Here is a 12,163-nt window from a genome sequence, read left to right as displayed (position 1 = left end):
CCACCTCCAGCCTCTATCTGGAAACACTGTTTACTGTCTTCAGATGATCTGCTACAATTGTCAGAATAACATTTGAAGTAGTTCTTATAACTGGCCCCCTCTTCCCTATTCATCTTCTCCTCAGTTCTCTCATTTCCTCCCTGATCTTGTTTTCAGTAACATCAATCTCTTGCTGTTCCATTTAAGACTCTGAGCCTTTGCTCATGCTTCCCCTTCTTCTCCACTTTTCCCTTTTATCCTTCAGCATCCAAGTATGAGGCCATATCTCTGTGATGTCCTCCTGTATAGAACTTCCTCCTTTCTCTTGTGCTCCAGTTTTGGCAATTTTCTCTAGTACATCTCAACTGTGTCAGATGCCCAGGGCCCAGAATCTATCAGTCAGGATTTTCTAAATAAATGAGAAATTCCAAAGTGCCTACGGTTGGGACTTGATCAGTAACAACAACTGGAGTTTGTTGAGTCATTATTATGTGCCCTGTACAGTCTTGAACATTCAGCATTGACTTCCTTTCATAGTAACCCTAAGAGATGACTTATTATCCCAATTTTTCAGATGAGAAAACCAAGGCTTCAAGAGGTTAAGGAACCATCTCAAGCTTACAACATAGGTAGGGAAAGCTAAAGCTGGAATTTGAAACCAGGCTATAGAATATTTATAGAGTCTGCCCTTCCAGCTACCACTTCAGCCTACCCTGCACTCACTGACCTGGCAGATACCAGCTTGTAGAAGTGAAGTCCTTCTAAAGGCCATTACTATCTCTATCTATGTCTGGGCCTGGTCTCAAGTTGTGTTTAAAAAGTGACTGTCTTCTTCTGACTTCCTTACCTAAGGCCACCACTGCAGAAGTGGATATGTCCAGGGCCATCCTTGAGCAGGTGTAAAATGATAGTTACCACCAACCCAAATGTCCTGATGGCTTAGTGGTAAGGAATTGCACTTAGAACCAAAAGGCAAGTGGTTCAAAATCCACTAACTGTTCTGTGAGAGAAAGTTGAGCAGTCTCCTCCTGTGCAGTTTACTGCCTCTGAAAACCCATTGGAGGGTTAGCTGTGAATCGGTTCTGACTTGACATAACATTATAATCAAACCAAAGCTGATTCATCTGAGATGGAAGCCAGTCATATCTCCATTTTTCTAGTTTTGTTTTTGAATCGTTCCACCTCCGTTCATTTTATCCACAGTGCACTCTAGTTCTGTTGAGTATGATAGTCTGCTACAAAGGCTATCCAAATATTATAGGTAGTAGTTAGGCTGAAGCTGTTCATTAAGGAAACAGGGTAAGATTCAGGGTCAGTTCAGCGTGGAGCTTCAGCTCTGTCAGCTTTCTTTAATGCACAGGCTTAGTTACTGTCCCTGCCACCAGGCTATCTCCTGCTGAGTATTTTCCTCTATGTTCAAGTAATGCAAGACTGCTCAGTACCTTCAGATAAATGGCCACAATTTTTAGTATAACTTTTTTTTTGAGAGAGAGAGTATATGCACGCGCACGTGTGTGTGTGTGTGTGTGTGTGTGTGTGTGTGTGTGTGTGTGTACACTGTCAAATCAGATCTGACTGGTACAAAGAAGAGATTTTCCCTCCTTCTTCAGCGAAGCATCTGGTGGATTTGAATGATGCACCTTCGAGATTGCAGCACAGCTTCTTGCCACTAGGCCACCAGATCTCCCTTAGTATAACTTTTGAAGCTCTTTTTTAGTGTGGCACTCTTGGCCCCCCATGACAGGTTCTTCTTGACGTTGCCATCTGCCATTGCTGGCTCTGCCTCTGGGACTCTTTGAGCCCATCACCATAGGTTCTGACTCTGGATCCCTTCACTGCCTCTCATGTTGGCACTGCCCTTGTATCTCCTCAGGGATTGTCACACTGTCATCAGTGTTAGAGCTCTTGACCTTCATCACAGCTCTTTTGAGAAGGGTTGTTGTCTCCTCTATGGAATGCTTGCTTCCTCTGAGGAGTTTGTAAGCTAATCACTGGGTTTCTAATCAGAAAGTTCAGAGATTTAAATCCACCAGCCACTCAGTGGGAGAAAGATGAGGCAGTCAATTATAGTAAAGATTTACAATCTCAGAAGCCACACGGGGCAGTTCTGCTATGTACTATAGAGGGGCTAAGAGTCCACCTTGACTCCATGGCATTGAGTTTATTAACCTTTTTCCCCCTCTCTCCCTCTCTCTTTTCTTGTTTCCTTCTGCTTCTTTCTGTCTGTTACACTCTAGCTAGGGAGACGGACAGCTTATATATACAACTCCTTGATAATTTTAAGGCATGGCCTCTCTAAGCAGTGACCAATCCCCTGTCAGTAAGCCACAGGTGCTTCATTTGCATAATTGGCTGTGCCTTACCTCATTTGTATAGTCTGTTGAATAATTTCTGCTTATCCAGCACAGACAGGCTGCCGCCCAGGGTCAGGCTGCTGTTGTCAGGTGCCATCAAGGTGACTACAACTCATAGAGACTCTTTGAACAGAGCTCTGAACCTTGCCCTCTTCCTGTACCATCCCCATGATCTGTCATGCTCAGGCCCATAGAAGTGGTCACTGTGTCCACCCATCTAGTTGAGGGTCTTTCTTTTGCTGACATCATTTTGCGTGATGTCTCTCTCCAAGAACTAGTTCCTCCTGAAAATACGCCCAAATTAAGTGAGACAAAGTTTCACCATCCTTGCCTCTAAGGAGCACCCTTGATTGCACTTCCTTCTAGATGGATTTGTTTGTTCTTTTGACAGCCCATGGTATATTCGTTACTCTTCACCAGTACCACAATTCAAAGACATCTATTGTTCTGTCATCCTTATTTATTGTCTGGCTTTGAAATGCACACACAGCAAATGAAAATACCAACACTTGGATCATTCGTGCCTTAATTTTTTTTTTCCATGTTGCGTACCATCCCATCCAATCAGATCTGACTGGCGGCGGAGGAGATTGCTCCTCCTTCTCTAGCAGAGCATCTGGTGGATATGAACCACATGCCTTTGGGATTGCAGTGTAGTTTCTTTCCACTAGGCCACCAGAGCTCCAGGTGTGCCTTAATCTTTAAAGTGGCATTATTGCTCCTTAGATATTTGAAGTCCTTGACAGCATATTTCCCCTATGCAACAGGTCTTTTGATTTTTTTTATTTTTTTAAAAAATTTATTATTAATTTCAATGACAATTTATAGAGACTTTGGATTTCCATTCATTCACTGTTGCACTTTTCTCCCTTCCCAACCCTTCCCCCCTAGTACACTACCCTCTTGGAAAAGTAAAAGAAAAATTCTTTCATTGTTTTATAATCCCTCCCCCAGGTCCACTCCACTATGCAGCCTTCTCTCTGTACTCCTGTCATGACAAAAATACCTAATAATTTCCCCCCCTTAAACAGTTTTCTCCCTCATCTGTTTCAATGCAGTATACATTATTGAATCCATCCTTCTCAGTCTCCTCTCAACCCCGAGGTCAGTCCTGCTTTACAACAGTGGCACCATCCAGTATTTGTCCTTTTGTGATTGAGATACTTCACTCAGCATAATGTCCTCCAGGGTCACCCATTTTGAATAATATTGCATGAGTTCCTTGTTTTTCAATGTAGCATAATATTCCATTGTGTGAATATACCACAGCTTCTCTACCCATTCGTTTGTTGATGGGCACTTAGGTTGTTTCCAACTCCTTGCTATTGTGAACAAAGCCATGATAAACATGGGTGTGCATATATCTGTTTAGATGTCAGTTATGGTCTCTTTGGGGTATATTCCCAGTAGTGGGAATAACTGCTCTTACCATGGGCATGGATAGTGGATCCATGTAAAGTTAAATCCTTGACAACTCAGTCTTTTCTCCATCTATGATGAAGTTGCCTCTTGTTCAGTGGTGAGGATTTTTGTCTTCTTGATGTTAATATGCAACTCATAGCAAGTGTATCAAATCTTAAGTTTCTGCAAAGTTGTGTTATCTGCATCAGGGCTGGACAGAAAGAGTCAAACTATCCTTTTTTACAGTTTACCCAGGAAATATCAACCTGGATAAAAAGTAACAAACCTGGAGTAGAAAACTAGGACAAGGAGATTTAGGGGAGGGAAACTTCTTAAGTTATTTTACTTTTAAAAACCCAAAGCAAATAACCATGTAGAGGCCATTATTTCATCATGGCAGGTCAGCATGGGAAAGACTACCTCACTTAGATTTCACAGCGTTAGTGTGCAGATCACTGATGTCTCCATCATCAGTAGGGGGTTAAAAAAAAAAGAATTATTTTTAGCATGTTTAACACAAGCACCAGAAGGTACCAAGGCAGAAAAACTGGGCTTCAGTTTCACTTTGGCTGCTTATGTATTTGCTTTGAACAAATCAGGGACATCTGAACATAGTAATCCTTGTCCTTCAATAAGAGTTGTTGTAAAAGGCTAATCACATTGGAAGGTGTCTAGAAATGAGGAACAAGGCATGTGCAGCGGAGGGCATTGTCTATACTGGACTTCTATGCCTTGTGATTTTTCCCCCCCTGCCCCAGGCCACTTTCCTGTGTACAAGGACCATGTAGCTAATCCACTGGGATCCTAGAGCTGGAAAACGCTCCAAAGGCTAAGCCACCAAGGTCTGTGTATGTCCCTCTAGGATGGGGGTCATCACAGCCCTTAAAAGCAGATCGTAAACCAAGGCTCTGGTATACCAAGCTGCTCTCTACTTCCTTGCTTTTTGCTCTTTTTGTTTCCTCTGCCTGGTGCACCCTTCTTGAAAGAGTTAAAAGGTAGCTTGTGTCGCCACTGCTCAACTGTGAGATGTTGAGGGAGTTTCTTCTCCTCTCTGAGCTTCTGTTGTCTTGTTGATAAGAAGAGGGTGGTAACAGAATCAGCCTTAGAGTTGTGAGCATTAACATGTGTCAAATGGGTCAAAAACGTACAAAGTAAGTGAATGTGAGAAAAGCGTGTAGCAGAGCACGCAGTTGGGAAGCGTGTTGTTACTGCTGCTGTTTCCCTTCTTATTACTCTTGTTATCATTAGACCCTAAGCTCCTCCAGGGCAGAGATCTGGCCTCGTCAGTCTGCTTTCATGTCGCAAGGGCCTGACTCTGTACCTGAGATACAGAACATCTGGTAGCTCCTGGCCAGCCTGCTGCCTCTCAGCTTACCTGTGAGTGGTCGGGAGAGAATGGTTTCTTAGCCCAGCCTCACTGTTTGCTTGTTGTCTGTGAGGCTCTGGCAGCCTTTCATGGTTGTCTTTTGTTGCTGTTGGTTGATGCCATCTGGTCAAGTGTAACTCATAGTGACCCTCTAAGTGACAGATCTGAATCCTGCCCTGTCCTCTGCTACCTTCACCATCTCTGATACACTTGGGCCCATTGCTGCAGTCACCATATCAATCCATCTCATTGGGGATCTTCCTCTCTTTTGCTGACCTTTCCAAGCATGATATCCCTTTCCAAGGAATAGCCTTTCATAGCAACCAACATGTCCAAAGTATAAGAGCTGAAACTTTGCCAGCTTTACCTCCATGGAGTACTTTGGCTGCACCTTTTCCAAGACATACTTACCTGTTCATTCTCTTGGCAGTCCATGGGATATTCAGTACTTCAATACCACAACTCAAAGGCATCAATTCTTCTCCCATTATCCTTATTCATTGTCCAACTCTTAGCTAGTGATTCAAAAGGTCATGACCTGAGTAAAGTGTACCGTTATCTTTAAAACTGACATCATTGTTCTTCCATATTTTGGAGAGGTCCCTGACAGCAGACTTGCCCAAAGCAATACATCTCCTGATCTCCTAACTGCTGGTACCAAGGTTGTTGAATGTGGATCCAAGTAAGGTTAAATAATTGACAGTTTCAATCTTTTCTTCATCGATCAAGATGGAATCTATTGGCCCAGTGGTGAGGACCTTTGTTTTCTTGATGTTGAATTGTAATCCATATTGAAGGCTGTAGTCTTTGATCTTCTGCAGCAAACCTTTCAGATCCTTGTTTCAGCAAGCAAGGTTGTGTCATCTGCATAACAGAGGTTGTTGATGAGTCTTCTTCCAATCTCTATGCTACTTTCTTCATGGAGTCCAGCTTCACAAATATTTACTCAGCATGCAGATTGAATAGATATGAAGAAAGGATACAACCTTGATGAACACTTTTCCTGATTTTAAACCGTGCAGTGTTCCCTTGCTTCATTTGGGCCAATAGCTTCTTGGTCTAGGTATAGACTTCATATGAGCACACTTAAATGTTCTGGGATTCCCATTCTTCTCACGGTTAGCCATAGTTTGTTGTGTTCCACTCAGTCAAATGCCTTTGCATAGTTAAACTCATTCTTCTGTTACTCTCTGCTTTCAGCAGGATCCATCTGACATCAGCAATGATATTTCTTGTGCCATGACCACTTTAAAATCCTGCTTAAATTTCTAGAAGTCCTTGTCAGTGTACAGTTCCAGTCATTTTTAGATGATCTTCAGCAGTATTTTGCTTGTAAGTGGTACTAATAATATTGTTCAATAATTTCCACATTCTATTGGGTCATCTTTCTTTGGAATGGAAACAGATTTCGTCTCTTCCAGTCAGTTGGCCAGACAGTTGCTCTGCAGACTTCCTGGCATAGACTGGTGAGTATGTCCAGGGTAGCATCTGTTAGTTGAAACATGTCAATCAGTGTCCTGTCTCTTCCTGGGGTCTTATTTTTTTGCTTGTGTCTTAAGCACAACTTAAACTTCCTTGGCTACCATTAGTTCTTGTTCATATGGTATTTCCTGACATTTTCCAGTGTTGACCAATTCTTTTTGGTGCAGTGATTTTGCATATTCCTTCCATCTTTTGTTAATGCTTCCTGGGTCATTCAAGATTTTGCCCATGGAGTCTCTCAGTATTGCAACTCAAGGCTTGAATTTGTTTTTCTCTCCTTTCAATTTGATAAATGCAGTGCAAGTTCTTTGATTTTTATTCTCTGATTCCAGCCCTTTGAAATCTTCTGTTCAGCTCTCTTACTTTAGTGTCTCTTTCCTTTGTTTTGGCTTCTCGATGCTCTAATGCAATTTTCGTAATTTCTTCTGACATCCATTTTGGCTGTTTCTTTCTCCTGTCTTTGTAATGACCTTTTGCTCTCTTCATGGATGATAGCCTTGATTTCATCCCATAGCTCCTCTGGCCTTTGATCGTTGGTGATTAATGCTTCAAACCTATTTTTAAGATGATTTTTTAATTCAGGCGATAGACTCAAGGTCAGATTTTGCTTCTTGTGCATTTATTTCAGTCTTCTGCAGTTTCCATTTGAATTTGTACATGAGTGCATTGACTGCCTTTAAAAGGAGGAGGGGTGGGCAGGCAGAAAAATGCAACAATGAATGAATGGAAATCCAAAATCTCTGTAAATGTTCATTAAAAAAATTTTTTTTTTAAAAAAAGGCCTTTAGGCGAGCTCTGGTGGCCTGGTGGCAGGAAACTGCACTGCAATCCCAGAGGCGTGTGGTTCAAATCCACCAGATGCTCTGCTGAAGAGGGAGGGACGGTCTCCTCCTGTACCAGTCAGATCCAATTTGACGGTGCACACACTAATAATAATAAAAATAATTTTTTTTTTAAAAAAAGGGGCCTTTAATTCATTTAAGGGAGCTCCAAGTAGTAAGGAGTTGCAAAGGCAACCTGAAGGCACACAGTTCGAATCCACTGCCTGCTCTATAGCTGAAAGAGGGCCAGTCTCCTCCCATGCAGTTTACAACCTCTGAAAACCCACCGGAGGGTTTGAGTCAGTTCTGATTCAACAGAACACAATTTCAATTCATTTCAGTGCATTGACGTAACCAATCTGCATGTCCCTCCTTAGGTCAGACTGCATAGTGTCATGATTAGTGTGTGAACAGGATAGGAGCTAAGTGTACCACTCGGGCTCTGAAGTCATTTTGGATCTCTGGAGAAAGAGGCTTGCCCTGGTTGGATTCTATACGTTCTGGCTTCCTCTTTCATGCATTCATAAATTTCCTGTTCATCCATGTCCTTGTTGCCACGTAGAAATGATAATCTCTTCTCTGAAGCTTGACAATCCCACTGTTGTCATTTCTGCCTCCCAGTGACCTGATCAGACAGAGTGGCAGTAAATCTTTGTAAGAGCAGATAGTCTCATTTTTCTCCATGGAGTGGCTGGTGAGTTTGAACCACTGACCTTTTGGTTAGTCATTGGGAGCTTAATGACTGTACTAACAAGGGTCTTTCCTAAGCCTAAGCCCAAAAGAAGTAAAAGTCCCAAATTCACTGTTGCTGACTTGATACCAACTCATGGTGACCCTCAGAGGCTGTAATTCTACTTGTTTTTCTCCTGCCTAGGGACTGGATGATTTGAAACACTGACCTTTTGGATAGCAGCTCAATACATTGTCCGCCAAGCCACTAAAGTTCTTAAACCTAGGAAAGTTGTAAATCTTAACAGCTTCAACAAATGAGGAAAGGCCTATATTACCAACACCCAGAAAAGACTGGCAATGGTTATAGTTAGAAGAATGTCCTCATATTTGATTGTTTGTCATGTATTTGATGAGGCCACTGGTGTGCCAGGCCCATGCTCATTGTGGGACACGCATTGGGACAGAGCTCAGAGGGCACTGAGCTGAGCCATAATAAAGAATATCTCTTGTTGTGTACATTGGAGTCAGAACCGACTTATAGCTGACTCTCCAGCAGGTTTTCAGAGGCAATGGATCCAAACTATGTTCCTTTGGGTTGACAGCATAACTCCTTAGCACTAAGCCACCAGAGTTCCCTCAAGAACATCTAGGTACCTTGGTTTTGGGGTTTTTTTAGGAGTCCTGATGCCCAGTCTCCTAGATCTTCAGTTTGAACCCAATAGCTGCTCGACTCGGGACTTAGATTGCTGTCTGATTCCTGAAAGATTTCTAGCTTTGGAAACCCTGTGTTGGGGGGTGGGGATGATTTTCACCTGCCCTGTAGGGTCTCTAGGAGTTGGAATTGACTCCACTGTAGTTGGATTTTTGTTTCTGTCAGAACTTCTCAAAGAGTAAAAATATATGAAGCAAATCACATGGGGGGAGGGGTGGATTTTCCTTTGGAGAAGTATTGCTTCAAGTGGAAAAAATATATCATTTCAATACAATTTGCTAGTTGCATCAACAAGGCTTGAGTGTGGGACCCCGAAAGCAGGTCCTGGCCCCTGGGAACCTGGCACCCTGTTCTCTTCTTCTCATCCGTGTTCCTTTCAGGAGGATCAAGCAGCACAATGCCAGCTCTGCCCCTGGACGAACTCCAGATCACCCACAAGGACCCGAAGACAGGCAAGCTGAGGACTTCACCGGCGCTGGTGAGCCGAGGCCTTACAGCCCCCCTTCAGCCTGATAATATCATTCCTGCAACTTCAGAAGCAAAAAAGTACATTCCTTCCTTATCTGTTCCAAGAATGGCCCCGGGGCTGTGGTTGGTAATGCAGAACCCTTCCAGACTCAGGGTGAAAGTTTTCTTTTGAACAGCAGCTTAAGTTTGAATAATATTTCCCGTGTTGCTGCCCCCACCGCTTTCCCTCAGAACTTTTTCACTTTGGCTCTGAGGCTGATGGCTGCTCTGATTCAGCCTGAGCTGGCCTGGGAAATTGATCTGACCGAAAGCAGGATTGAGATTTGACCCCCTGGGAGGAGATGTTGAGGTTTCCCACCTGACATTTCAGAATCCTGGAGCCGCTCTCCACACTTGGGTGGGAGCACTGATTTCAGAGCTCCAGTCTGTCTTTTATCTCCTGGGCATAAGCTGCCCACATACAGAGACTCCCCAGCAGGGCCAGCAAGGCTGAAAAATAAGGAGGCTGTGAACATGCCGATTGCCTGTGGCAGAGAGATTAGAGCTATGGAGAAGTGCCAGGCTGCTGGAGGAGGTGACAGATGCGGGCCTTGGAGTCCCCACACTCACTTCTTGTTTTCCCAAGAATATGGGCTTACTGGAACAAGGTGGGAGGAAGTATTTTCTGGGGGCTTGTGTAAAGTCGTGGGAAACAGGAGCTGGGTGTTTTATTTCTTGCCTTCTGGATGGCTTCTTGTTACTTCCGAAATACACTCCACTAATAGTACCTCACGTTCACTGAGCAGCTGCTCCAGGCCAGGCTGTAAACACTTCACCTGGATCTTCTCAATTAAGCTGTACCACAGCCCCATAAGTAGGTGTTTTGATTTGACAGGTGAGGAGTCTAAGGAGGGAAGAGATTTTGCTTGAAGTCATGGAACTGGGTAAATGGTGGAGGCAGGAAGGGACCCACAGGTGGCTTGGGGAGGAAGCAGGACTGCAGTTAGAGAGCACAGGCTCTGCGTTGAATCTCGCACCTACTGAGCTGAAAGCAAGTGTCTTAACTTCTCTAATCTCCAGGATCCAAGAAAGGTAATGGGAGGACCAGCATTACAGAATGGTTGTGAGGCTTAAGGGAGAAATCTGTGAGTTGGCAGTGTGCCTGGAGCATAATAATTGAGGATTAGGATAGTGGTGACCACAGACAGTAACAGGGATTGAAAGGTAGGAGGGACAAGCCAGAGGGGACAGCCACCTGTCTGAGGAGGGGTCTTCTTGGTCAATGTAGTGTTGGTCTGCGGACCACAGGGTACACCTAAAGTTGTCCTGCGGTAGGTACTCACTCCACCTGTATTTTGACTTGGGGCAAAAAGATCTCTGGGCAGAGCTAACCTCTTCACTGTCTTTACAGAGTGACAGAGAGAGATGATGCTTTTTAAGTAGCTCCTATGTGCAAGGCACATACTTAATGCTATTGAAGAGCAGAAAGAAAGTCTCAGTCTTTGATCAGAAGGGATTAGTGGACTCTTAAAAAAAATAACCAACAAAACAACCCATTGTCGGCGAGCTCTGGTGGCCTGGTGGCAGGAAACTGCAATCCCAGAGGTGCAGGGTTCGAATCCACCAGATGCTCTGCTGAAGAAGGAGGAACAATTGCCTCCTGTACAGTCAGATCCGATTTGACGGTACATGCATAGAAAAGAATGAATGAATGAATGAATGAATGAATGAATAAATAAATAAATAAAACAAAACAAACAACCCATTGTCATTAAGTCAGAACTGACTCCTAACTGCCCTTCCAGTGGGTTTTCAGAGGCTGTAAAATGCACAGGAGGAGAGTGCCCATCTTTCTCCTGTGGAGCAGCTGGTGGATTTGAACTGCCTGCAGTTGTTGGGTTGGTAGTGCAACCTTAAACGATAAAACTCATAAAAGCTAGATATTTGAAGAGTGGTGCGCAACAGCCTCCTGTCACTATCAGGGGCAGCAGAACAAGTCTGATGTGCAGAGAAGGTTCAGGAAGCTCAGGAAGCAGATTGGACCTTACTCGGGCTTAAGGGCATAGAACTGAAGTAAGAGAGAGGACGCAGCCAGATCCTGCTGTAAACTCCTCCACTCTTCTTCAATGGCCCCACCTTCCCTCCAGAAGAAAGCCAGTTCTCTTGAACTTGGCGGTCTCTGGTCCTCCATTCCCTCCATTCATCCCTTTGAATAGCCAGCAAGTGTGTTTGGAGAATCTGCATGTTAGCAGGCGCTGTTAGGGATTAAGGAGCCTTGGTGGTGTTGCCAGAGTGAGCTGGACTGTTGACCCAGAGGCTGTGTATCTCCAGGGTCTCTGCTCCACCAGAGGCTGTGCAGGGGAAAGGTGGGCAGTCTCCTCCTGTTAAAAGCTATACAGCTGTGGAAACCCAATGGAGGGCCTGTCTATCTATTGGAGCTGCCTGGATGACTCTGAGTTATTTGGGTGGGGTGTTTGTTGTTGTTAGTTTGTGGGGTTTGTGTGTGTGTATGTACCATCAAATCAGATCTGACTGGCACAGGAGGAGGTTGCATCTCCTTCTCCAGCAGAGCATCTGGTGAATTTGAACTATGTACCTTTGGAATTGCAGCACAGCTTCTTGCCACTAGGCCACCAGAGCTTATATATAAAATTTTTTTCAGCTTTGTTGTGGATGTTGTTGATGGATGAGCAAAGCTCAGAATGCCCCTGAATACCTACGGGCTGGTGGTGGGGGGAGATGGGAAGTCATACCTTGTTGGGTTTTTTTTTCCCCTGCCTTGTTTTTACGTAATTTCATTAAGGTATAATTGAAGGACAATGAACTGCACACATTTAAAGTCGATGGCTTGTCCAGTTTTGACCCAAATAATCACACATGTGAAACTATCCCCATAATCAGGACAGTGGACATTTTCACTACCTCCTAA

The 12,163-nt window shown here is 44.0% G+C and overlaps 1 protein-coding gene across 2 annotated transcripts in view; it reads left to right on the top strand.

Moving 5' to 3' along the window:
- The first annotated feature begins 9,184 nt into the window (after positions 1–9,184).
- Positions 9,185–12,163, top strand: part of ASCC2 (activating signal cointegrator 1 complex subunit 2) — a 38,028-nt gene continuing 35,049 nt past the window's right edge. For both annotated transcript variants that reach the window (XM_006894773.1, XM_006894772.1), the window contains exon 1: positions 9,185–9,265. In XM_006894773.1, coding sequence (XP_006894835.1) covers positions 9,185–9,265 — 81 coding nt within the window. The remainder of the gene's footprint in view (positions 9,266–12,163) is intronic.

This window comes from Elephantulus edwardii, unplaced genomic scaffold (genome assembly GCF_000299155.1).
Source record: "Elephantulus edwardii isolate Elephantulus edwardi_28Jun2011 unplaced genomic scaffold, EleEdw1.0 scaffold00151, whole genome shotgun sequence".
In the NCBI taxonomy this organism is placed as follows: Eukaryota; Metazoa; Chordata; class Mammalia; order Macroscelidea; family Macroscelididae; genus Elephantulus; species Elephantulus edwardii.
Note: the sequence above shows the minus strand (reverse complement) of the source record. Positions and strands in the feature narration are given on the sequence as shown.